Source organism: Dermochelys coriacea, chromosome 8, assembly GCF_009764565.3.
Source record: "Dermochelys coriacea isolate rDerCor1 chromosome 8, rDerCor1.pri.v4, whole genome shotgun sequence".
NCBI classification, from domain to species: Eukaryota; Metazoa; Chordata; order Testudines; family Dermochelyidae; genus Dermochelys; species Dermochelys coriacea.
In genome coordinates, this window is record NC_050075.1 from 48,692,423 (window position 1) to 48,719,215 (window position 26,793).

The 26,793-nt window shown below is 46.9% G+C and overlaps 1 protein-coding gene across 3 annotated transcripts; it reads left to right on the forward strand.

Moving 5' to 3' along the window:
• The first annotated feature begins 2,415 nt into the window (after nt 1-2,415).
• Nucleotides 2,416-26,530, forward strand: MGST3 (microsomal glutathione S-transferase 3). Of its 3 annotated transcripts, XM_038413038.2 has the most exons (7): nt 2,452-2,571; nt 3,802-3,993; nt 18,708-18,831; nt 22,286-22,359; nt 23,209-23,266; nt 24,841-24,913; nt 26,389-26,530. In XM_038413038.2, the coding sequence occupies exons 3-7, from the start codon at nt 18,715-18,717 to the stop codon at nt 26,496-26,498; spliced, it is 432 nt and encodes a 143-aa protein (XP_038268966.1). In that variant the 5' UTR covers nt 2,452-2,571; nt 3,802-3,993; nt 18,708-18,714; the 3' UTR covers nt 26,499-26,530. The 3 variants fall into 3 exon arrangements, with proteins under 3 accessions (XP_038268965.1, XP_038268966.1, XP_038268967.2); XM_038413037.2 differs by lacking the exon at nt 3,802-3,993 and having other exon boundaries at nt 2,416-2,571; XM_038413039.2 differs by lacking the exons at nt 2,452-2,571; nt 3,802-3,993 and adding an exon at nt 13,322-13,443.
• The last annotated feature ends 263 nt before the right edge of the window (nt 26,531-26,793 follow it).

Consider the following 26,793-nt stretch of genomic DNA (forward strand, 5'->3'; position numbering starts at 1 on the left):
AGGTTGCGCAGCTCCTCCTTTTTTTAAAAAAAAAGCACTGTCAGAGGAATAGCAGAGAGCCAGGAATGGAACAATAGAGGCTGCTGTAGGTCTGCCATGTGAAACTAGGCAGAGCTGTTTGTGACCCTCAACCCAGAAATGAGTAATGGCTCAAAGCAAGAAATCCCAACCCACTAAAATCCTTGAAATGGCATCCATAGTTCTTCATGGCTGTCCCATCACTGCATACCTGCCTTTCATCACCTAAACCCTGATTTCCCAGCTAGGGTTACAGCTCATTGTTCAGCTCAGCACCTAGAAAATTCTCCAGCAGGAGTACAGCACCTCTTAGATTGGCTACCAAGTGACAATAAACCCATTCCTTAGGTCCAGCCAGCAGGATTGCACAAAATTGTGTGAATGCCATCAACTCCACTCCTTCCTCAAGGGAGTCAGCCTCTGGTTTTATTTGGCCTCTGGCTGCTGGGATCTCACAGCCAACATGCTGCTGCTTTAAGACAATATTATGAGACAAACCTTTCTGCTCTGAACCACCTCTAGTAGCCCACCTCAGTGAGTCCCAGCCAACCAGGAATGGTTTCTTTAAGTAGTCCATAATCATCAGTTAAGATGAATCCATTGCCCTGCAGGCTCCCTCATCAACTTAATGACCCACTGGTCTAAGATTCAGATGCCTCCGTCAGGGTATGACTCAGGGTCATCTTTTGGTTCTGTTTTAGTCAGCACCTCTTTCCCCAGGAGAAAGAATCATCTATCCTATCCATAAGAGGTCAAGTACATATGAGATGTCTTGAGGATTGGTACCGTGTGAGATTGCCTCAATGGTCATGGACGTCTGAGTGAGTGATTTTGGGAGTCCCTGTGATGGAGATTAAGAGGGAACTTTTGTGAGTGGTGTTTGAGGGGATATTGTGGATGGGTGTCTCAGAGATTATAGAAGGTTCTTTGGGGGTGTCCTCGTGATTATATGGGGTTGTGTGGGGATTTCCCAGTAATGAAATGGGAGCAGGTGGGTGGACGTCTTGGTATTTAAAAAGGACACTGCAGGGGATAAAAAGAACAGGAGTGCTTGTGGCACCTTAGAGACTAGCAAATTTATTTGAGCATAAGCTTTTGTGGGCTACAGCCCACTATAGCCCACGAAAGCTTATGCTCAAATAAATTTGTTAGTCTCTAAGGTGCCGCAAGTACTCCTCGTTCTTTTTGCGGATACAGACTATCAGGGCTGCTACTCTGAAAACTGCAGAAAACTGCAAGGGATAGTGTCATTGATTGAGGGGGTCTTTTGGAGGGAGCCAATGATTATAAAGGACTCTGTGGAGTGAGGTTGTCACAGTGATTACAGGGGACTGTTCATATGCGGGGCTTTAGATAGGTGGGTGTCACAATGGATATGAAGCTGGATATGAGTCAGCAGTGTGACTTGTTGCCAAGAAGGCTAACGGCATATTGGGTTGCATTAGTAGGAGCATTGTCAGCAGATTGAGAGAACTGATTATTCCCCTCTCTTGGGCACTGGTAAGGCCACATCTGGAGTATTGCGTCCAGTTTTGCGCCCCCCGTTACAGAAAGGATGTGGATAAATTGGAGAGAGTCCAGTGGAGGGCAACAAAAGTGATCAGGGGGCTGGGGCACAGGATTTACGAGGAGAGGCTGAGGGAACTGGGCTTGTTTAGTCTGCAGAAGAGAAGAGTGAGGGGGGGATTTGATAGCAGCCTTCCACTACCTGAAGGGGGGTTCCAAAGAGGCTGGAGCTCGGCTGTTCTCAGTGATAGCAGATGACAGAACAAGGAGCAATGGTCTCACGTTGCTGTGGGGGAGGTCTAGGTTGGATATTAGCAAACAATATTTCACTAGGAGGGTGGTGGAGGTGGTGGAACCTCCATCCTTAGAGATTTTTAAGGCCCGGCTTGACAAAGCCCTGGCTGGGATGATTTAGTTGGGGTTGGTCCTGTTTTGAGCAGGGGATTGGACTAGATGACCTCCTGAGGTCTCTTCCAACCCTAATCTTCTGTGATTCTAATGATTACATAGGGTGTTGTGTATGTGTGGTGTCACAGTGATTATGGGGGTGCTGTGTGTTGTCCCCTGCCACCCCAGTCAGAGAGCATGTTGTGGGGTGTCACAGTGATTATGGGGGCAAGGTGTTGTGGGGTGTCACAGTGATTATGGGGGCAGTGTCGTCGTCCCCCAGTCAGAGGGGGTGTTGTAGGGTGTCGTGGTGATTATGGGGGTGCAGTGAGTCCCCCTCGGCAGAGGGGGTGTTGTGGGTACCACAGGGAGCATGGGGGTGGTGTGTGTCCCCTCGCTCAGAAGGGGTGTTACGGTGATTATGGGAGCGCTGTGAGGGTTCTGGCTAACGCGGGGTTGGGAAGCCGCAGCGCCTAGAGTCTCCCGACGGCGGGGCGGGGCGGGCTGAGGGCCAGGGGGCGGGTGTGCGCGGCGCTGCGGGCCCGCCCTGGGGGCGGTGGCTCGGCGGGGCCCGGGGCGAGTCCAGACGCGGCTCTGGCTTAGACAGTCCCTGGCTAGCCCCGGGCTTCCCCCGCTTCCCAGCATCGGCAAAGGCAGCGGGTGAGTCCAGGCGGCTCCTTCGCCAGCTGGGAGCCAACCTGGGGCCTGGCGCCTCGGCCTGCGGCGGGCAGCCCGGCCCATGTGCCCGCCTCTGCGCCCCTGGGGGCGCGCAGGCACTGGACGGCAGCCCCCCCCCGCCCCCGGGGCAGCCCTTCGTCGCCCCCCCCCCCGCCCCGGCTCTGCGCCCCCGGGCAGCCCCCCCCTTTCCCCGCGGCTCTGCGCTCCTGGGCAGCCCCCCCCTTTCCCCGGGTGGGAGGAGAGGCCATGGGGCCCTTGCCCCTAACCTCTGGTTTTAGGCCAAGGGGCGGGGGCAGGGGGGACATGGATAATCTCCCAGCCCCTAGGATCTCTAGACCTCCTAGCTGGGGTGTTGCGTAAAGTCGGAGTCATTCCCTTTAAAGTTGTCTTTGGCCCTTCAGTGCGCGTGGTGAGGCTGGGGCCTGTCCCAGGGGCTGTTGCCGGGCCTCTTCCTCCTGGTTTAGGTGGGTCCGTGCCCCTGTGCCCCCTGCCCCAGCTGCGGTTCCACTTAATGACGCTCCCCAAGAGGTCTGTGTGTCGGCTCAGGCCCTGCCCACGGCGGCTTCCTGCTGGGCTTCCCCAGGCTGGCAGTTTCCCCTGCACTTCACCAGTGGGCAGCTTCTTTCATCCCTGGCTCCCTGTGGGCTCTTCCTGCCGGCTGTACTGGTCCCTGCCTACCCCACAACCACTTCTTGGTGACTCCCCTGTCTGCTCTGGGTTCTCCTGCCACAGCTCTGCTGGGCTCACTGGCCCCTGCGGCTTCCGAGGTGCTTCTCTCCCTGTTGCCTCTGTAGGGCCACTTCCTCCCATTTGACCTGCAAGCCACTCTCGAGCCCAGTGCTCACACAAACCAATGCCTGGTCACTTCCCTGTTCCACATCCCCAAGCAATCTAGGGGTCACTTTTCTTTGGCACAGTGGATCGCACAGTACTCTACTGATTAGACTCTGGCCTGAATTTCTGGGCCAGTCCTCTCCCACCAGGTAACTGGGGAAGGACACCCAGTAGGGAGCCAGAAGATGTATTTAAAATCCCATCACTGAGTGGGGTTTCCATTATATCTCCTTTCACAGTACCTATGCGGCATAGAAACAATAGGAGGGGTTGCTCAAGGGTGGGGGAGAGAGATGTCACTTTCTTGTGCAAATGCTGCATCCTCTTGTCTGTCTCCTTTTGTCCCACTTGCTGCAGACAGTACCTTTTTCATTTCAGACCTGCCTGTGCTGAGGCATTGGTTATTGCAGAGATCTTGCAGTGAAGGAGATGCTACCAAAATTGATTAGCTCAAATTTGAACCTACCCTGAAATGTATACAACATAAGAAGAAAGGCCTGCAAGATTGTTAATCCCAGTATCTCTGTTGGATGAACTACTTGCAAGAAACCCCCGAGAACTGGATTTGTTGTGGGTATTGCATACACTCTGAGTTCATCCAACTTCTTGTTCCTGTGAACTAGAACATTGCTCACAAGGAGTGGGGTATTCAGATATATAAAAACGTACATCTTGAGAATCAAAACAAAGCTAACTTTTCAGGTTTCCCAGCTAGGATGGTGTCAAGCATCAGAGGGGTAGCCGTGTTAGTCTGTATCCACAGAAACAACGAGGAGTCCGGTGGCACCTTAAAGGCTAACAGATTTAGCCTTTTTTACCCATAAACCTGTGTGAGTAAAAAAAAACACTTCTTCAGATGCACGGAGTGAAAATTACAGATACAGGCATAAATATATTGACACATGAAGAGAAGGGAGTTGCCTTACAATTGGAGAACCAGTGTTGACCAGGCCAATTCAATCAGGGTGGGTGTGGTCCACTCCCAATAATTGATGAGGAAGTGTCAATTTCAAGAGAGGGAAAATTGCTTTTGTAGTGAGCCAGCCACTCCCAGTCCCTATTCAAGCCCACATTTAGTGGTGTTAAATTTGCAAATGAATCGTAGCTCTGCAGTTTCTCTTTGAAGTCTGGTTTTGAAGTTTTTTTGTTGAAGCTAAGATGGTGCGTATCCTTGTCTACACTGGCAATTTACAGCGCTGCAACTTTCTCACTCGGGTGTGAAAAAGCACCCTCCTGAGTGCAGCAAGTTTCAGCGCTGTAAAGTGCCAGCGTAGACAGTGCCCCAGCGCTGGGAGCTGCGCCCCTCGTGGGGGTGGGTTTTTTAGAGCGCTGCGCCGTGACCACACAAGGCACAGAGCGCTGCCACCTTGGCGCTTTAACATTGCAAGTGTAGACTAGCCCTAATTCCTGTATCTATTGCTTGACTTACAAGGCCATGCTGTGTCAGGATCTGTGTGGTTCTAGGAGTACCTTGTCTGTATTGGCTTCAATTTGAGGGTATGTCTATATAGCAAAAAACCGCGGCAGCAAGTCTTGGAGCCTTGGTCAGCTGACTTGGGCTCATGCTGTGGGGCTAAAAATAGCAGTATAGACATTCCCATTTGGACTGAAGTCTAGAAGCCTGAGCTCTGAGAGCCTCCCCATCCTCATCACCAGGTTTCAGAGGCCAGCACCCAGCCCAAGTGGGAACATCTACATTGCTATTTTTTTCAGAGTAGCAGCCGTGTTAGTCTGTATTCGCAAAAAGAAAAGGAGTACCCGTGGCACCTTAGAGACTAACAAATTTATTAGAGCATAAGCTTTCGTGAGCGACAGCTCACTTCATCGGATGCATTTGGTGGAAAAAGCAGAGGAGAGATTTATATACACACACACACAGAGAACATGAAACAATGGGTTTATCATACACACTGTAAGGAGAGTGATCACTTAAGATAAGCCATCACCAGCAGCAGGGGGGGGAAGGAGGAAAACCTTTCATGGTGACAAGCAAGGTAGGCTAATTCCAGCAGTTAACAAGAATATCAGAGGAACAGTGGGAAGGAGAAATACCATGGGGAAATAGTTTTACTTTGTGTAATGACTCATCCATTCCCAGTCTCTATTCAAGCCTAAATTAATTGTATCCAGTTTGCAAATTAATTCCAATTCAGCAGTCTCTCGTTGGAGTCTGTTTTTGAAGCTTTTTTGTTGAAGTATAGCCACTCTTAGGTCTGTGATCGAGTGACCAGAGAGATTGAAGTGTTCTCCAACTGGTTTTTGAATGTTATAATTCTTGACATCTGATTTGTGTCCATTCATTCTTTTACGTAGAGACTGTCCAGTTTGGCCAATGTACATGGCAGAGGGGCATTGCTGGCACATGATGGCATATATCACATTGGTAGATGCGCAGGTGAACGAGCCTCTGATAGTGTGGCTGATGTGATTAGGCCCTCTGATGGTGTCCCCTGAATAGATATGTGGACAGAGTTGGCAACGGGCTTTGTTGCAAGGATAGGTTCCTGGGTTAGTGGTTCTGTTGTGTGGTGTGTGGTTGGTGGTATTTGCTTCAGATTGGGGGGCTGTCTGTAAGCAAGGACTGGTCTGTCTCCCAAGATCTGTGAGAGTGATGGGTCGTCCTTCAGGATAGGTTGTAGATCCTTGATGATGCGTTGGAGAGGTTTTAGTTGGGGGCTGAAGGTGATGGCTAGTGGCGTTCTGTTGTTTTCTTTGTTGGGCCTGTCCTGTAGTAGGTGACTTCTGGGTACTCTTCTGGCTCTGTCAATCTGTTTCTTCACTTCAGCAGGTGGGTATTGTAGTTGTAGGAATGCATGATAGAGATCTTGTAGGTGTTTGTCTCTGTCTGAGGGGTTGGAGCAAAGGCGGTTATATCGTAGCGCTTGGCTGTAGACAATGGATCGAGTGGTATGATCTGGATGAAAGCTAGAGGCATGTAGGTAGGAATAGCGGTCAGTAGGTTTCCGATATAGGGTGGTGTTTATGTGACCATCGCTTATTAGCACCGTAGTGTCCAGGAAGTGGATCTCTTGTGTGGACTGGTCCAGGCTGAGGTTGATGGTGGGATGGAAATTGTTGAAATCATGGTGGAATTCCTCAAGAGCTTCTTTTCCATGGGTCCAGATGATGAAGATGTCATCAATGTAGCGCAAATAGAGTAGGGGCATTAGGGGACGAGAGCTGAGGAAGCGTTGTTCTAAGTCAGCCATAAAAATGTTGGCATACTGTGGGGCCATGCGGGTACCCATCGCAGTGCCGCTGATTTGAAGGTATACATTGTCACCAAATGTGAAATAGTTATGTGTCAGGACAAAGTCACAAAGTTCAGCCACCAGGTAAGCCGTGACAGTATCGGGGATACTGTTCCTGACGGCTTGTAGTCCATCTTTGTGTGGAATGTTGGTGTAGAGGGCTTCTACATCCATAGTGGCTAGGATGGTGTTTTTAGGAAGATCACCAATGGACTGTAGTTTCCTCAGGAAGTCAGTGGTGTCTCGAAGATAGCTGGGAGTGCTGGTAACGAAGGGCCTGAGGAGGGAGTCTACATAGCCAGACAATCCTGCTGTCAGGGTGCCAATGCCTGAGATGATGGGGCGTCCAGGATTTCCAGGTTTATGGATCTTGGGTAGCAGATAGAATACCCCAGGTCGGGGCTCCAGGGGTGTGTCTGTGCGGATTTGTTCTTGTGCTTTTTCAGGGAGTTTCTTGAGCAAATGCTGTAGTTTCTTTTGGTAACTCTCAGTGGGATCAGAGGGTAATGGCTTGTAGAAAGTGGTGTTGGAGAGCTGCCTAGTAGCCTCTTGTTCATACTCTGACCTATTCATGATGACGACAGCACCTCCTTTGTCAGCCTTTTTGATTATGATGTCAGAGTTGTTTCTGAGGCTGTGGATGGCACTGTGTTCTGCATGGCTGAGGTTATGGGGTAAGCGATGCTGCTTTTCCACAATTTCAGCTCGTGCACGTCGGCGGAAGCAGTCTATGTAGAAATCCAGGCTGCTGTTTCGACCTTCAGGAGGAGTCCACCCAGAATCCTTCTTTTTGTAGTGTTGGCAGGAAGGTCTCTGTGGGTTAATATGTTGGTCAGAGGTGTGTTGGAAATATTCCTTGAGGCTGAGACGTCGAAAATAGGATTCTAGGTCACCACAGAACTGTATCATGTTCGTGGGGGTGGAGGGGCAAAAGGAGAGGCCCCGAGATAGGACAGATTCTTCTGCTGGGCTAAGAGTATAGTTGGATAGATTAACAATATTGCTGGGTGGGTTACGGGAACCATTGTTGTGGCCCCTTGTGGCATATAGTAGTTTAGATAGCTTAGTGTCCTTTTTCTTTTGTAGAGAAGCAAAGTGTGTTTTGTAAATGGCTTGTCTAGTTTTTGTAAAGTCCAGCCACGAGGAAGTTTGTGTGGAAGGTTGGTTCTTTATGAGAGTATCCAGTTTTGAGAGCTCATTCTTAATCTTTCCCTGTTTGCTGTAGAGGATGTTGATCAGGTGGTTCCGCAATTTCTTTGAGAGTGTGTAGCACAAGCTGTCAGCATAGTCCTATTTTCGACGTCTCAGACTCAAGGAATATTTCCAACACACCTCTGACCAACATATTAACCCACAGAGACCTTCCTGCCAACACTACAAAAAGAAGAATTCTGGGTGGACTCCTCCTGAAGGTCGAAACAGCAGCCTGGATTTCTACATAGACTGCTTCCGCCGACATGCATGAGCTGAAATTGTGGAAAAGCAGCATCGCTTACCCCATAACCTCAGCCATGCAGAACACAGTGCCATCCACAGCCTCAGAAACAACTCTGACATCATAATCAAAAAGGCTGACAAAGGAGGTGCTGTCGTCATCATGAATAGGTCAGAGTATGAACAAGAGGCTACTAGGCAGCTCTCCAACACCACTTTCTACAAGCCATTACCCTCTGATCCCACTGAGAGTTACCAAAAGAAACTACAGCATTTGCTCAAGAAACTCCCTGAAAAAGCACAAGAACAAATCCGCACAGACACACCCCTGGAGCCCCGACCTGGGGCATTCTATCTGCTACCCAAGATCCATAAACCTGGAAATCCTGGACGCCCCATCATCTCAGGCATTGGCACCCTGACAGCAGGATTGTCTGGCTATGTAGACTCCCTCCTCAGGCCCTTCATTACCAGCACTCCCAGCTATCTTCGAGACACCACTGACTTCCTGAGGAAACTACAGTCCATTGGTGATCTTCCTAAAAACACCATCCTAGCCACTATGGATGTAGAAGCCCTCTACACCAACATTCCACACAAAGATGGACTACAAGCCGTCAGGAACAGTATCCCCGATACTGTCACAGCTAACCTGATGGCTGAACTTTGTGACTTTGTCCTGACCCATAACTATTTCACATTTGGTGACAATGTATACCTTCAAATCAGCGGCACTGCGATGGGTACCCGCATGGCCCCACAGTATGCCAACATTTTTATGGCTGACTTAGAACAACGCTTCCTCAGCTCTCGTCCCCTAATGCCCCTATTCTATTTGCGCTACATTGATGACATCTTCATCATCTGGACCCATGGAAAAGAAGCTCTTGAGGAATTCCACCATGATTTCAACAATTTCCATCAACCTCAGCCTGGACCAGTCCACACAAGAGATCCACTTCCTGGACACTACGGTGCTAATAAGCGATGGTCACATAAACACCACCCTATATCGGAAACCTACTGACCGCTATTCCTACCTACATGCCTCTAGCTTTCATCCAGATCATACCACTCGATCCATTGTCTACAGCCAAGCGCTACGATATAACCGCCTTTGCTCCAACCCCTCAGACAGAGACAAACACCTACAAGATCTCTATCATGCATTCCTACAACTACAATACCCACCTGCTGAAGTGAAGAAACAGATTGACAGAGCCAGAAGAGTACCCAGAAGTCACCTACTACAGGACAGGCCCAACAAAGAAAACAACAGAACGCCACTAGCCATCACCTTCAGCCCCCAACTAAAACCTCTCCAACGCATCATCAAGGATCTACAACCTATCCTGAAGGACGACCCATCACTCTCACAGATCTTGGGAGACAGACCAGTCCTTGCTTACAGACAGCCCCCCAATCTGAAGCAAATACCACCAACCACACACCACACAACAGAACCACTAACCCAGGAACCTATCCTTGCAACAAAGCCCGTTGCCAACTCTGTCCACATATCTATTCAGGGGACACCATCAGAGGGCCTAATCACATCAGCCACACTATCAGAGGCTCGTTCACCTGCGCATCTACCAATGTGATATATGCCATCATGTGCCAGCAATGCCCCTCTGCCATGTACATTGGCCAAACTGGACAGTCTCTACGTAAAAGAATGAATGGACACAAATCAGACGTCAAGAATTATAACATTCAAAAACCAGTTGGAGAACACTTCAATCTCTCTGGTCACTCGATCACAGACCTAAGAGTGGCTATACTTCAACAAAAAAGCTTCAAAAACAGACTCCAACGAGAGACTGCTGAATTGGAATTAATTTGCAAACTGGATACAATTAACTTAGGCTTGAATAGAGACTGGGAATGGATGAGTCATTACACAAAGTAAAACTATTTCCCCATGGTATTTCTCCCTCCCACCCCACCCCCCACTGTTCCTCTGATATTCTTGTTAACTGCTGGAATTAGCCTACCTGCTTGTCACCATGAAAGGTTTTCCTCCTTTCCCCCCCCTGCTGCTGGTGATGGCTTATCTTAAGTGATCACTCTCCTTACAGTGTGTATGATAAACCCATTGTTTCATGTTCTCTGTGTGTGTGTATATAAATCTCTCCTCTGCTTTTTCCACCAAATGCATCCGATGAAGTGAGCTGTAGCTCACGAAAGCTTATGCTCTAATAAATTTGTTAGTCTCTAAGGTGCCACGGGTACTCCTTTTCTTATTGCTATTTTTAGTTCTGTAATGCGAGTCCCAGTCAGTTGACCCAGACTCGCTGCTGTGTTTGGGGTTTTTTTTTTTTTTTTGTAGTATAGACATACCCTAAATGACGACCAAAACTGCATAAATGGAGCTTTCTTAAAGGTGACCTGCATAGGACACTTACGAAACTGGACTTGTGCTTCCTTCCCCCCCCCCACACCTTTCTTTTTTGCTACTTATGATATATAAAGAAGGCTTGAAAAATGTGTTAGGTTTTGTTTCTAAAATGTCCTGCTTTTTCTACCATAGAAATATAATTAATGTTGAGTGTGGTCTACCATGGTTTTAGAGCAGAGGTGGGCAAACTATGGCCCACGGGCCACATCAGGCCCTTGAGCCTGGAGGGGGAGGCTAGCCCCCAGCCACTCCCCTGCTGACCCCACTCCCTTGCAGCCACAGTTCGCTGTGCTGCCAGCGCTCTGGGCGTCAGGGCTGCAAGCTCCTGCCGGGGAGCGCGGCGGTGTAGCTGGCTCCAGCCGGGTGGCGCGGCTGCCAGACATGCTGCTCTGAGCAGCATGGTAAGGGAGCAGGGAGGAGGCGGTTAGATAAGGGGCAGGGGGTCCTGGGGAGCAGTCAGGGGAAAGGGAGCAGGAGGCAGTTGGATGGGGCAGAGGTTCTGGGGAGGGGGCTTGTCAGGGCATGGGGAACGGGGGGGTTGGATAGGCGTGGGAGTCCCAGGGGGCTTGTCAGGGGGCGGGGGTGTGGATAGGGGTCAGGGCAGTCAGGGGATAGGGAGCAGGGGGGGTTGGATGGGTCGGTGATTCTGAGGGGGGCAGTCAGGGGACAAAGTGGGAGGGGGCAGACAGGGGGTGGGGGCCAGGCTGTTTGGGGAGGCACAGCCTCCCCAACTTGGCCCTCCATATAGTTTTGGAACCCCAATGTGACCCTCAGGCCAAAAAGTTTGCCCACTTCTGTTTTAGAGCATAGCTCCAGGACAGTTATTGAGCCCTAACACCTTAAAAGAATCGGTAGAGGTTCTGGCTATTACAAGACTTCCTTCATTAAAAAGTGTTAGTCATTCAAGTTAAATAGGATTTAACAAAAATCAACCAACCAATGGCTTTTGAACCGTCTTGATTTCTTATTGCAATTACTCAGCTTTCACTCTCAGCAATTGTGATTTCACCATTTCATTAGTTCTCCAGGCATCAAGTCTTCCAGCGTGGACAACTGACCCCTGAGCCTGTTTCTCCAATGTCCCTCGATCCAGACATTTTTAATGTTATTACCTGGAAGGAAAATGCCATAGTCAAATGCATGAGTCCTTCCCATCAGGAATGAAGGCTGTGCATGTGAGTGTTAATCAGGCATGGTAGGTGGCCATGTGTTGGAAGCTAGAGACTGTTGTGAAGCTGACAGCCTATGAGGGTAAAATGAAGTGTAGATGGTAATACATGTGCACTGAGTTTGCTCTGGATACTTGTGGCCTTAACTAGTGATCTCTTTGGTTTGTAGTGATGGTGTTGAAAGGAAATGCTCTTGAATAACCTTATCTCCAGGCTAATGAAATGTTTAATGTGAATTCATTAATGTTTGTAAAGTGCTGTGAGATTTTTACTGGGTTGGTCCTAGAGAAAGACAAAATATTTAACTGGTTGTAAAGCACCAATAGTAGCGCACTGTGCACTTTGCTGAGAAACATGCAAACTTTAGGCTCTGTCTCAAAGAGTTTACAGTCTAGATAACTATTATGTGTTATCACTAATTACAATTTAGATTGAAAAAATGGAGTCCTTGTGGCACCTTAGAGACTAACAAATTTATTTGGGCATAAGCTTTCGTGGGCTAGAACCCACTTGATCAGATGCATGGAGTGGAAAATACAGTAGCAGGTATATATACGCATAGTAGATGAAAAGGTGGGAGTTGCCTTACCAAGTGGGGGAGTCAGTCTAATGAGACAATTCAACCAACAGTAGAATACCAAGGGAGGAAAAATCACTTTTGTAGTGGTCAAATTAATTCCAGTTCTGCAGTTTCACGTTGGAATCTGTTTTTGAAGTTTTTTTGTTGAAGAATTGCCACTTTTAAGTCTGTTATTGAATGACCAGGGAGAGTGAAGTGTTCTCCTACTGGTTTTTGAATGTTATAATTCCTGATGTCAGATTTGTGTCCGTTTATTCTTTTGCCTAGAGACTGTCTGGTTTGGCCAATGTACATGGCAGAGGGGCGTTGCTGCGTGTGTTTCTTTATTCATTACTATTAGTTGCCTACTGAGCTGCTACAAGCTTTTGAGTCTTGGAATATGTAATGGCCTGCATCCTCTTCAATCCTTTGAGCTCAAGTTGTCTCAAGGCTCTAAGGTCTTGTCTGCTTGGGGAAATTGACTGGCCGTGGCTATTCTAGAATAACTATTCCGCAATAGTTCTTCTGGGATAACTCCCCATGTAAATACTCTTATTCCAGAATAGTTGTTGCATTTTAAGTTCAAACTTTACCTTATTCTGGAAGAACATCTTTGTGTAGATAATCCCTAAGTACCTGCAATTCAGGGGGAATGAATTCAGCCTTATGACCCACGTCATTCAGTTTGTTAGCAGAGTCTTTGTGGTTGTGGTCAAAGGTTGCTGAAATACACTGTGTGTCTGCAGGTCATAAAAAATAAGACTCAAGTTGAGTCCTGTTGAATTCCTTTGCCTGGTTTTACTGTACTTGGGTGTGACTTTCTTGTAGTCTTGTACAAGCATATAATGTTTGTTATAATACTGACTTTGATATAACCTGTGATTGTGTTGGCCTTTGCTACAACTGAACATGACAGTTCCTTCCAGCTAACCCAATCCTTAGTAGTTCTATGCCATGTGGTTGTAAAAGTTGTCAGTTGGCTCACTGCACTGTAACTGTGATTCTACTACTGCTAGGCTGATGATTGACTGTGCACAGAGGTAACCTATCAAAGCATCCTTCAGTCCTGACTCATTTAGCAGAATTGCTCCAGCAATGCTGAGTCAGGATGAAAAGCCAGTCTTGCAATATCTATGGCAGTGTTACAGTGCCAAGGTCATTAAGACTCTCTTGTGACCTATGGACTTACGCCACTGTGAAGCAAAGGTAAGACTGCATGCATCAGGTGAAAGTGTCTCTATGTTGCTATCAGTATTCCCACACTTGTCTTCAGATGTTGTCTGCAGACTCTTCCTTGTAATGCTTTCTTACTCCTTCTTCCTTAGTCATTTCTTTCGACTATTTATCTGGTTAACATGCATTTAGTGAGCAGTGGGCCTGTAACATATTCAGTGACGCACTTAGAAGTAATTCTTGTTTATTTTTTTCCTACTATCTTTGAAGTTTGGAAGCCTGTTTCCGTTTTCTTACCGTTTTTCATTTGATACTCTTAAATTACCATCTGCAGTTTTTAAAGTTAGTTACTTTTGATCTCATCTTCTTCATACTTGTTTTGATTTTATTATGAAATAAAACAGACTTCCAGTGTCTTTTTGATATGGCAAAATTATACATAAACAGATCCAGGCCCAAAGGCACTACAGTTATCATCTAGCCTGGCCTTCTGCATAACACAGGTCCTAGAATTTCACCTAGTCATTCCTGCAGTGAATTATTCTTTCCTACCACATAAGAGAACGGTATTGAGACCAGTAACTTGTGGATTTATCTAGATGTTCTTGGACATCTGGTCTTGACCTAAAGATTCAAAGTGATGAGGAATTTACCCTTTCTCTTGGTAAGATGTTCCACTGATTAATTACCTTCTTCTGTAAAGGAATTGCTCAGTGCACAAGAAACACATTTTACTTACAGTATTTCAGGCTGGGAAAGTGCTGCTATATTCAACTATATGCAAACAGGAGGGGGCACACTAAATAGGAAGTAAGGGAGAGGTGGAGCATAGCTCCAACCCATAATATTTTGAGTAACCCAGTTAATCCCTTGATGACCACTTTACTTACACCCTCACTGTTTAAAATGTTGCATCTCATTTCCAATTTGAATGTACATCTAACTTCAGCTTCCAGTCATTGGAACTCGCTGGACCTTTGCCTGCTAGAGTAAAGAGCTCTCTAGTATCTGATTTCTTCCTGAGCAGGGGTTTACAGCCCAGGATCAAGTTACTTTTTAACCTTCTCTTTGATAAGCTAAATTGATCTCTAAGTGTTCTCCAGAGCTAGAATCATAAATTTTTGTAGCTCTTCTCTGCACTGTCTCCAAGTTTCCAACATTTTTTTAAAGTGTGGACACCAGAACTGGACACAGTATTCCAGTAATGTTCTCACCAGTGTCCTACACAGACATAATATCGCCCCCCTGCTCCTATTCAGTATATCCCCTTATTTATACATCCAGGTATCAGTTTAGCCCTTCTTAGCCACCCTATTGCTCTGAGAGCTCATACTCAGTTTGGTAGCTACAATTATCCCCATGTCCTTTTCAGAGTCAGTGCTTTCTTGTAAGTGTTACCTACATGCTTTGTTTTTAAATATCTGCCTTTGCACTTGGCTATAAAAATGCATGTTGTTTGATTGCACCCAGTTTACAGATGCTCTGTATTGGTGAACTGTTCTCATTAGTATCTTACTACTAATCCTAATGTGGAGATGTTATGCCTTTATTCCTAGCAATTTCTGTTTTCTGTTTCCAATTTGTGTTTGGAGATAATCAGTGCAGAATGCTGTTGTATGTGTTTTTTAATAAAACCTGATTACCTGGACCATACCATTCAAACTTAAAAAAAAAATCTTTGTGCATTCCTGGTATGATTTTAAAGTATATTATTGACTTATAATGTTGTTAGCCTCTGGTCTGAATACTTGCAAGTGGGAACATACAAATGACCGACCAACTTCCACTAAAGTCAATGGAAAGATTCAGAAACATTGTCTAGGGAGAGCCTTACAAAATATATATCCCACCGGCTCAGCTGAAGAGGTGTTAATGTAAACATGAGCCCCTGCAGCCAGACCCATTTTTACCCATTCAGCGGTTTTACACTGGTAAAAACAGCACAGACTTTTCTACACTAGGGCTTATGGTGGTGCTTAACATTAGTTCAGCTGAACCAGTGTTGGAACAAGCAGGAATTCTTCTGTAAAATTCATGAGCGTAGACTTGGTTTCAGTGGGAGTCGTTTGGCTTCACAAGGTCCTATGATCTAGTGAGCCATTTGGAAAGCTGAGTGGGCTTTAATCTTCCAATATAAGCTTTAACAGTTCCTTAGTTGGGGTGCTGCATTTGATTGTTGGACTCTGACCCTTTTCTAGTGAAGGGCCCTGTATGAATGAGTCTTAGAGCTGAAATTGAGATGGTAATTTTGACTTTACAGAAACGTTAAGGGATGCTGCCCCAAGAAGGTGGGTCATCGTTTCATAGAAGGGGCCATTAAATCATTTAGTCTACCTGAATATCACAGGCCTTAAACTACATCCAAATACCCCTGTGTTGAGCACAACAACAATAGTGAAACCAAAGCATTTCAGTTCATCAGGAGACTAAATTGTTATGTGAAATGGGCAGAGAATAGGAGAAACTGAGGCATCACCTTTGCTATTGCAAGGGCATTGGGCAGGGAACTGATGAGGTGGAAGATACCCAGATTATCCTAGCAGGTTTGAGAGGTGACACCCCTTTAAACAATATTCTTAAGCAGTAACTTATCTGGGTGTTTCACTGAGCCAAAGCTGGTACAAAAATGGGGGTAGGGCTCCTCCAACACAGCCAATAAAGCACCCCTCAATTAACACAAGCCTCTGGAGTCTCTTCTAAGGCCTTGTCTACACTACCCACCGGATCGGCAGGCAGCAATCGATCCAACAGGCGTGGATTTATCGCGTCTAGTATAGAAGCAATAAATTGAGCGCTCTCCCATTGACTCCGCTACTCCCACCAGAACAAGGAGCGCAAGCGGAGTTGATGGGAGAGTGTCAGCTGTTGACTTACTGCAGTGAAGACACCACGGCAAATAGATCTAAGTACATCGATTTCAACTATGCTGTTCACATAGCTGAAGTTGCGTATCTTGGATTGACCCCATGTGATAGTGTAGACAAACCCTAAGAGTGCTACATGCAGTATGGCCCTGGTGCCTGTGGAAGGAGAGGGCATTTCAGAAGTGCTCTGCCTATACTCCACAGCTCCAGCCTTGCAGCCTCTGGGACAGGTAGTCATTCAGGCAGGCTGGTCTTATGCAGGGCAAGTCTTTTCAATACTAATCATAAGGCCTCGAATTTCACTTGCAGACTAAGCAGCTTCGGTGAAGCGTGGGTGTCCGCTTCCGTGGGTGAAAGCCTTTATGCAATGGCGCTGTTGTGTTCCGCAGTAGTAGCGGCCTGTGAGACGTTCTCAGGGTAGCCCCTGCCAGTGACCCAGGTGACAGGCAGAGATGAAGTCTGTGGGTGGAGGGCAGTATCCCTCCTGAGTATCTGAGCAGAAAAATGCTGCTCCTGATCACCACTGGCAGTTGGTATTATGAATTCAGCTTATAATAAAAAATGACCCTCAGTTTGCTGACCTGTTGTGTTTGTGAAATGCTGATCATTTACGATAGTCTAAATGAAGTGTAGTAACCCTTATAACAAGGGGTACTGCTCATGCTTACAGCCTTAAATCTGCTTTAATTTTCAGTGTTCTCATGAATGCTTAAAATAACTACAGTACCTGCAAGTTTTCATGTGCAAAGTCTACGCCATTGTCCTTGATAACCTCATTCCTTTCCATGTTGTTTATAATTATCCTTGTAAGTGTGAAACTAAACCTCCTCCCTTATGAATTTCTGTTCCATTGCTCGTGAGTGCTGGCAGCATTGCCAAAGTAGGCTGCAGGTGCCAGTTTCCTAAGGTAACATGTTCTTCCAGGACTGCTCTGGTTCTATGTCAGTGAAGGATAGGAGGCCTCCACTGCCCAGTGGAGTTACCAGATGGAAAGGATCAGTTAGGTTTGACTTGACCCTGTAAAATGGAGAGAACCTTGTTCAAGTAGTGGAGAGAGGTAACTTAACTGGGAAAGCTCATTTGCAGGGCTAGGGGTTGGGTATCGGGAGACATGGTTTGTGTATAACAGCTCTGCAAGGCCGTCTCCTGATAGCCAGTGGAGCTGCATGTGCAACTATTGGTAAATACCAGAGACTAGATGCTTCTGGAGACTTGCTGTGTGCTTGTGAATCTGAGCCTGCTCCCTGGCATTGTTCTCTAGTTGCTGGGAGGAAGAACATTACTCAGCTTACCAGTGGCTAGCTGGGCTGAAGTATGGTTTCCACTTTTCACTCACGTGGGTACATTTGTCAACTTTGCTGTGCCTCCCACTACCCCCACACTGTGTGCAGTGTCAATGACCATGTGGCCACAGCTAGAGTTCGGATGAAAGGGCTTCTGGAAGGCAGTCTGCAGTGCTTTATGTCTAGGGTTAAACCTCCTGTAACATCTCCTCACTCAGGTCACCAGTATCTGTTGTCTTCTGGTGTGACACCGTCCCATTTAAGTCAATAGTCGTCCTGACATTGACTTCAGTGGGAGGAGGACAAGGGCCCTAATCTAGAATTTGGGACAGTTGCAACAGTAGAATTTACATATTTGTTATTAAGACTTATTCTAAACAATTAAGTGAATTTAGTGCTATTGAAAATCTGTCAGATAGACCCCTCAAGAGAGAGCTGTCCTATCACTGGTCTTGTCTACCCTAAAAGTTGTACTGCTCTAACTATACCAGTACAGTTAAAGCAGAACAACCACGCTCCATGTGGGTGCAGTTATAGCGGTATAGCTATTCCTGTATGGGAAGGGAGGTGATGATACCAATATGTCACCTTTATACCAGTATAACTGAATCCACACTAGAGCTTTTACAAGTATAACTTTTTCAGTTAAAAGGTTCTGCTGATATAACTGAAGTGTATACCAGACCACAGTCACAGACCAGGCACATGTACTGAGGCAAGCTTCTACCCATTGTCTCCTTGCATGCACCGCCCAAGATTGCCTCTTCTTGATCTAAAGAACCACTTACGGGACATTCTGACTCCAGGGCCCAATCCATCTGTGACTCCTCTACTGAAAGTGCCAGCGAGGAGACACAGTTATGATGGTGAAGGTTATGCTGTACATACTTGCCTAATATGAACTGGACGTAGAGACCCTGACTCATTTCACATAGTACTGTACTTAACTGCCTGGGCTGGATTTCAGCAAGCAGCTTAGAGGTGAAAGCCCATAATTTGTCACTTCCCTCAGGCACCCAGGTCCCCATGCTGGAAGGACGTTGGTCAGTGTTCAGTAAATCTGGACTTTTCAGACCAATGGGGGTTAATAGTCTCTTGTGGATTCTCAGTCCTGTCCTGAGATTGTAAACGAATGCTCCTCTCTCAACAGTGTCAAGATGGTCGTTCTCTCAAAGGAATACGGCTACGTGGTCCTGACCGGTGTTGCCGGCTTTATCATGATAACGCACCTCGCTGTGAATGTGGCGAAGGCACGCAAGAAGTACAAAGTGGCGGTGAGTGGGTAGTGCAGGTGGTCCTGCCATTGAGGCACCAAGAATGCCTCTACTGGCTATCTTGAAGGAGAGAGGCCCAGGCATCTCATTAGCTGGCTTAGTATGGCAGAAGCACTGGTAATTAGGGGAAACACAAGACTTCGTGGACTAGGTCCCATTCTGTGTGAATTGTTTGATGAACAGGAATCTGGTCTTGTCTAGATCCTAGTACATAAGGAACATTGCAGTACGGGATATCATGAGAATACTGCACTTCTCCAGTGTTTGGCTCTTAGCCTTATGCCTCAACATATCCTAGGAGCTCTCTGCAGAGGAGCATATCCATGGTGGTGGTCCACTCAGCAAATGTAGTAACCCACTAGTCACTGTGTGTGTATTACATATACATCCCTGTCTGATGGGTCTGTTACAGTTCTTCGTTGGAGAGCCTGGTTCTTCACCTCAAGCTGTAGTGTGTCATGCTTATAGCTGTGGAGTCCCTGGTTCAGTCTCCAGTGTGTTGGCCAAGATAGCAGTAGTGACATTATCACTGACTTTGTGGGTTGTCTACACTTCAAACACTAGTTTCAGAGTAGCAGCCGTGTTAGTCTGTATTCGCAAAAAGAAAAGGAGTACTTGTGGCACCTTAGAGACTAACAAATTTATTTGAGCATAAGCTTTCGTGAGCTACAGCTCACGTAGCTCACGAAAGCTTATGCTCAAATAAATTTGTTAGTCTCTAAGGTGCCACAAGTACTCCTTTTCTTACTTCAAACACTGTAGCGGTGCAGCTGCAGCACTTCACTGTAGACACTACCTATGCCAATGAGAGGGGTTCTCCCATCAACATAGGTAATCCATCTCCCTGAGAGGTGGCAGCTAGGTCAACAGAAGAATTCTTCCATTGACCTAGCACTGTCTACACAGGGACATAGGTCATCTTAACTACATCGCTCAGGAGTGTGGATTTTTCAAACACTTGAGTAACATAGTTGGGTCAATATAATTTTCTAGTATAGCCCAGTACTAAATGGGAGAATATAGTGAGGTGAAGTAGTTCAGAACTGTGCAGCGATTCCCCATTATTCCCTGGACCTGAGCCCTAGCTATCATGCCCCTCCAGCGCTAGTTATTCTATTATCCTTTGTACAATCCTCCTAGAGGGGTGCTTGCAATAACCCTCACAGTGGATATTCTTACCCTTAAGATTTGAAATCAGTGGAAGAGAGTTATTGACTCAGTTCCAGTCTCCGCTTCTGTCTCCCAGTTGCAGCAGTCTCCTTCCAGTACCCACACAGATGCATTTGAAGGCTTTCCCCCTCTTGGTCGCTGTGCCAGATCTCCTGCTGCTGTTAGGCACTGTTGTTTCTTTCCCATGAGAGGTGAGGTGTAGGACCTGGCAGCAATGGGCTGAGAGTTCAGGCTGGGGGAGATATGATGGGACTGGCTCTGCTGAGGTGTTCTAACCTCTGTCCTTAGGCACGGGCTGCTGCCTCCCTGCTACAGCACCTTCTAGGTCTATTCACCCCCACCTTCAACCTAGGCAGCTGCAAAACCCAAGACTTTCCAGGACTCTAAAACTTAGAACATCGCACGTAAACACAGGTTTTCCCCACCCTTATAACCTGGCAATATGCCTCCATGAGTGTGTGTGGTTGGGGAGCTGGTGTTTTTGTGCTCCGATCTCCAGAGTTAGATCTGTGGACCTAGCAATGTGGCAGATCAGCTGCTTGGGACTGAATGGGGCTGCTGAAGGGTGTCTGAAACAGAGAAACTTAAGAGACCTGTGACAAGCAAATAACCATATCGTCCCTGTCCTATTTACTTATGCTTTTCCCTGCTACTAGGTGGGTAGATCTTGCCTTTGGGAAAAACCCAGTTTGGATTTGGGGCAGGAGAAAGTGAGATGATCTTAGAGGAGCATTTAAAAATAGAGGGAGAAGGGCTTATAAAATTCAAAGGAGATATTTAAGAGGAACAATAGCAAAGAGGACCCTTTGTAAACTAAACTTAATCTCGGAGTCCACCCTGGAACCTATTAACAGCTGCTGCTGTGAGTCAGGACGTTGGCATGTGGAGCCTACTGTGCTTGGAAGCAGCTTTGGCACTTTGGGCACTTCCTCCAGGGTGTGATTCTAGAAACTTGAGAAAGGGTGAAGGAGCTGTATGGTATAACCCTGAAACATCCCCAAGAGAGGGCCAGTCAGTGGGTGAGTACGAGGCTGCAGCAGCATCTGGCTGCTGGGTTTTATGTGCACCACTGCTGCTCTTTCCCCACACGTGAGTGCATAGAATGGGGTGTTCAGGGGGACTTGGATCAGAACATAAAAGGCCGGCTGTGATGTATTCTGTATGGGGAGCCCATCATTCAGTGTGTTACACGCCTCTCAGGGCTGGTCCACAGAGGAAGAGTTCAGTGCAGTTCCCAGCTAGTGGAATTACCCATCTTATTCAAATGGGAAGGACTCAACACTGCAGATTCTGGGTTCCACCCCTGCTGACAACGCATGATGGCAGTTTCTTCACACAACTTGAGAGTCTCTGTTTAAGGTTATGGGCTAGCTTTGTGATGTGGCGTGACCATCCTCAGGGCTCCATGTGAGCATGGTATAGATAAGGGAATCTCCATTCATGCCCATTTGTTGTAGACTGAGTAGAAGCAATGGGCAATAAATTCAGTGCTGGGAGATGGCAAGAGAGAGCTTGGCAGGATTAGAACCAATGTAGACACTCCTGGATTAAATTCCCACCCAGACAGCAAATGCGTGCACAGAGATCTAACCCCAGCTTGCTTCAGGAAAGTATCTGCAGCTGAGGGACCACTCCTGCTTGCTGCTCAGATGTGCAGAGGAGATGGGGGAGGCCGTGAGCCTCCAGTCCTTATTCCCACCTGCGATGTTCTGCCCAGCTCTCCAGATGAGACGGTGTCCAGGATTTTTTTTGGGTGGGAGGGAGGAGTGTTTGCTCTAGCCTCCATTCCAGCCTTCAGACTGGCTCCACAGAGCAGATGGGATTGCACAGAGAGGGTCTAGCCAACTCCGGCCTGTTGCCTTTTGGAGGGGGTATAGAGAGAAGCAGCCAAGTGTCCTTTCCCAGAAGTTCTATCTGACCAGAGCCAAAGGATGGTCTTAAAGTAGCAGCTGGGGGGACGGATCTCCATTTTGTGTCACATCTAATGGCATTTGCAAGATCATGGGGACGTGAGGCCAGGGTTCACTTCGTGCCACTGTTCAGCCAATGCACCCAGGAGTTTGAAGTGCAGCCTACAGCTCATTCTTGAAGGAGGGCATCATGACACAACTTGAACTCCAAACCCCCCAAGGCAGTCAGGTGGTCTTGCCAAACAAGCAGAGCTGAGATTCAGATCGCCCCGGTTGAGTGCTCTGGGAAATAACAGCCCCCGCAGGAAGCGGCGAGTGACGCTGAGAGGCCACAGAGCTCCATGTGTTTGCTAACACTGTGTTGTCTTTAACAGTATCCAACCATGTATAGCACGGACCCTGAACATGGACATCTCTTCAACTGCATCCAGCGCGCACACCAGAACACGTGAGTATCGTGGACGGCCCTGAGTGCTGACTTGAAGATTTAAGTTATTAAGCACTGGCACCTGGAATGTAGCAATTGCTTCTGCTAAACACTTTGTCTGTGTCTGGATTGGGCTCTGAGAAAATGTAAGGCTCTGCTGCAGCGTAATGCTTAGTAGGTGAGACAGGCCCTCATCCAGGGGTTCATTTCCAGTCACCTAGGTGGGGACTACCATGTTATATCACAGTCCTGGCAGTTTGCCCATGTGGACGGATCCTAAGGCCCAGGAAGCTCTGTGTTACCAGTGGGATATGTCGTACCTTGCCTTTTGATGGTCTCATTTTTTCAGCTGCCTGATGAGTGCCTGGCTCTCCCAGAGAATGAATTCACCAGCCCAGAGAGACCTGGCTCTCAAACGGAGCATGGCTGGTGTGTTCCCATTCCCCAGCTAGTAAACAGTGGCTTAGCATTTGACAATGGAGTTCCCTTTTAAAGTCAGGCCTTGTAAGCAAATACGCTGCTGATCCTGGGCAGTGGCTCAGGGATCTTCAAGATTCCCAAGGGTTTGTGCATCCGTTACTGCACACTGTGTGTGTAGACACCACTGTGGTTGTCACAGCATGCTTGCAGAGGCAGCTAAAAGCTGGACTTGAAGGCCTCTTCTGAGTAGTCCAGTCCCTTGCTCTAGGTCTCTAAGCAGGCTGAGGGTGTTCCCTAAAATATGTTGCCCAATTCTAAGAAGTGTGGGGAAAGGTGGGATGGGCAGGGATTGATAGTCTAGATATCCACAAAGGTCTTTTTAAAAGCAACCAAAACAAAAAACCTCCTAGAGTTTAGTCATAAGTGCAAATCTCTGTCTTTTATTTTCAGATTGGAAGTTTATCCCTCCTTCCTGTTCTTTCTAGCCGTGGGCGGAGTCTATCACCCGGTGAGTCATGTCCCTAGCCAGGTTTGAAATGATTGGATTAGAGACTGTTCCTACTCTCCCCTGCCTTCGTGTTGGCTGCAAGAGAATGTGCTAAGATCTCCCAAGGAGGCGAAGTCTGCCTGATCAATCTTTAGCATGCTCCACTCTAGCCTCATTGTGCATTGTACTTGCTCAAGAGGTGCTGATGGGAGCCATCAATCACCTTGCACAGCTGAGAGACAAGTGTTCTGTAAGACAGGTTCCTGATCTGTGTAGTGCATCCTACATTAGGCTGCTGTCTCCCAACTTGAACCATGCACCTGTGCTGAGCCAACTGGAGCTGCTGTTGCCTCCAGCTTGCTTGGGTGCATTATAACCCCTAGTGAGCCTCAGGCCCCTCCAGTCTTCATGGCACACTGCAGCATGTGCAGGATCGCTGGTCAAAACTGTTCTGTCAAAAAAAAAAATTTTTTTTCTTAAAGCCTTTATCTAAATGAAAATCTCCATGGAAAAATTTCAATTGAGACACCAAAAATGTTTTGTTTTTTCTCTCTGCCATTAGCAAAAAGGGCTGGGGACAAGGAATGAAGAATGTTCAGGTTTAGGTTTTTCTTCCAAAATCCAGACGAATTTCATGAAAAACTTACCAAGATTTGAAACTTTTTGCAAAAACCAATTGCCATCCTTTGCCAAGCACTGGTGTGGAGAGACTGGAGGCAGCAGCACGGGCAGGTTCAGCTGAGGTCCTAGTCTGGCAAACTGGAACCACAGCCTGAAAAACAGGAACTAAGCTGTTAGGTGGAAATTTGCAGTGTCTGCAAATGGGGAAGTGCCACTTGTGTGTTTGTACTTGCTGAGATTTCTTGCAACGTAAGAGCGAGGGATAACTTCTACTTGGTTCCTATCTCTGGTCCACTCCAGAAAGTGGCAAAAAACAAGCTTTCAAAAACTGGTTGGTTTTGTTCAACATACCTGGTGGCTCAAGCCTGGAGCAGACAACTTGTGGCTGTAGGGACTAGGCATTTCTAATTACTATAGTCCCTTTAATGCTGTCAAGTTTGCACCAGGTAGTGCTCTCTCCACTGTGCTTAGGACACTGAATGAGGGGAAAGATCTGGAGCACAGTGAAGAAAACAGTTGGTGAATGGAAGAGTTTGGTTAACCAGCATCTGGTAAATTAGGGCTACACTATATTAGTGGCTATAGGTCTGGCTGGTCACTGGGGATGTTGGGAGGTGGACAGGAAGGAGGGCACATGCCACAGACTGATGACACCAGGATCAATTCTAAGACATAATGTGGCATCTGTGTTGGGGGCAGTGTATATGTGACACTGATACAGACCACATGCTATATTTCATGGCATTGTCACACTGTGCTCCTCTGGGACGCTGATTTCTGGTGCTGCTGACTTCGTGAGGACTCCACAGCTTAACGAGAGGGAATTATTAGAGACACACATTCCTTTTCTACACTGACTCCTTACCATGTTGATAGCCAGTGTTTATAAAGCAGAGTGCCTATTTACATGGCCAAAGGAGCATGGTAAGTTTTCCTCAGCTCCGAAATCCTTAACCTTTCCTACTTTTCTCTAGCGCGTCGCTGTTGGGCTTGGCATCACCTGGATCATTGGAAGAGTCCTCTATGCCTATGGCTATTACACAGGAGGTGAGTCTTTAGACTGACAAAGAATGAGCCCCAGTTGAGACCTGGGGTCTCCAGTGCTGACCATCTGGCCTCTTTAGTGGAAGGCTGCCCTGTGAGGCAGGAGCATGAATAAGGCTTCCTTTACTACTGAAAGGAGGCTGGTGCTTTTGCCCCACATGCTGGGGTGACAGCATAGACTTGGCATTGTAGAGTCTGCATGCGCTTGTCCTTCTCTATAAGGAGCTCTATTCTGGGGATAGGATGAGCTAAATATGGCTACCCCCAGTGCCATGATATCTATTGCTCCACCCTGAGACTGAACTATAGTTCCCAGTCCCTTGTTCACTTCTCTGAGTTTGCGAAGGCAGATTAATTTCAAAGGTACAGTATCCTAATTAGACCTGCAGCACATATTCCCCCTTCCTAAGAAAAGAAACTCTGTCCACAGTGGGAAAGGATAGACTGATTTGTGTGTGTCGATACCTTCTCCCACCATATACAAGTGGCATTCTTTGACTTAAAGAGCAAGGACTTTTAGCCCTGACCAACTATCTCCTCCTCCTCAATCCATGATAAGCATGCTCTTCTGGACCAAATCTGTACTATTTAATTGTGTCTATAGCACCTAGCTAATATGGTGCTGGTGCTTCTATAAATACTTGGATGATGATAGGGAAAACAGATGATTCTTCCCCGTTATTCCTCAAAAAGCAGTGCAAGTACTGAACAGCAGAAGGACAACAGCCCTTTAAACTTCCATCTGTAGGACAACATTCAGGAAGCAGAAGAGCTAAAATTCCCTGTTGCTCACTTTCTCTAAAGTAGTTATTCACTGTGGGGTATTCTGTGTGGAGTGCTACAGCCTGGCAATCTAGCCCTGGAACCCAATCGGTCTTTGGGTAACTGGCTTGAGTGGTCATATAGTCATGATAAATGTCATAAAGTGATAGGGTTAAAGAATGGCAAAACATTTGTGTAAAATGAAATACAAAAGTTACAAGCCTCCAGAGCAGTGACAGACTGCAGACTCAGATGGGAAATACAGCCTAGACCTGTATGTGAAGGTCATTCCCTCATCCATTTACCCGCCAAGTTCTGTTACACCTGTGTGTAACTGATGATGCAGCTCCACGGGGTGTCAGTTACACTAAGTGGAGCAGGGGAAGCTTGGAATCCTGAATTCAAGATTTAGACCTTAGGGGATCTGTAGGGCTAAGCATGGAGGTTTCAGCCTGCAACAGTCTTGCTTGCTTTTAAATGTCCATGTTCCATAGAAGCTTTTTGGCTTCCCTTTCAAAAATGAACTAACTGGGCAGCTGAGAATGCAGTTTCTCTGCAGCAAGCTGAGCCCTGACCTGCATCCCCACTTCCTCAAGTACTACCTTGTTAAATGTGTATTAAACTTCCTTATAGCATAGGCTAGTGCTGAGCAGCATGGCACAGGATGGTGCTGCTGAGCTAGCTAAGTCTTTGCACTCTCTCATCTCTTTCTATAGATCCCGGAAAGCGAAACCGAGGGGTCATCGGTTCAGCTGCACTCCTCGGATTGGTGGGCAACACTTTGTACTCAGCCTTCCAGCACCTTGAGTGGGTCTCCAGTGAGTAGCCAGCCTCCATACCTCTTCACAGCTTTCTGGAGAATCTCCAAGGTGTAGAGTGTTAGGGATTTTTTTGGGGGGCGGGGTGTTTTGGATAATAAAACTTAATTTCCAACTTAAACTATTTTTTTTCTAATTAAAATTCAAAGGAATTGTTTTCATCTTGAAATCTCGAGTAAAAGTGCTTTTTATAGTAGGCCTGGGCAATAATACAGAGGGGGATTGGAAAAAAGCCTGTGCTAAACATACTGGGATATACAGAAGTCCTGTAAACTGGAACTTTTTTGTAATGATATTGGCCTA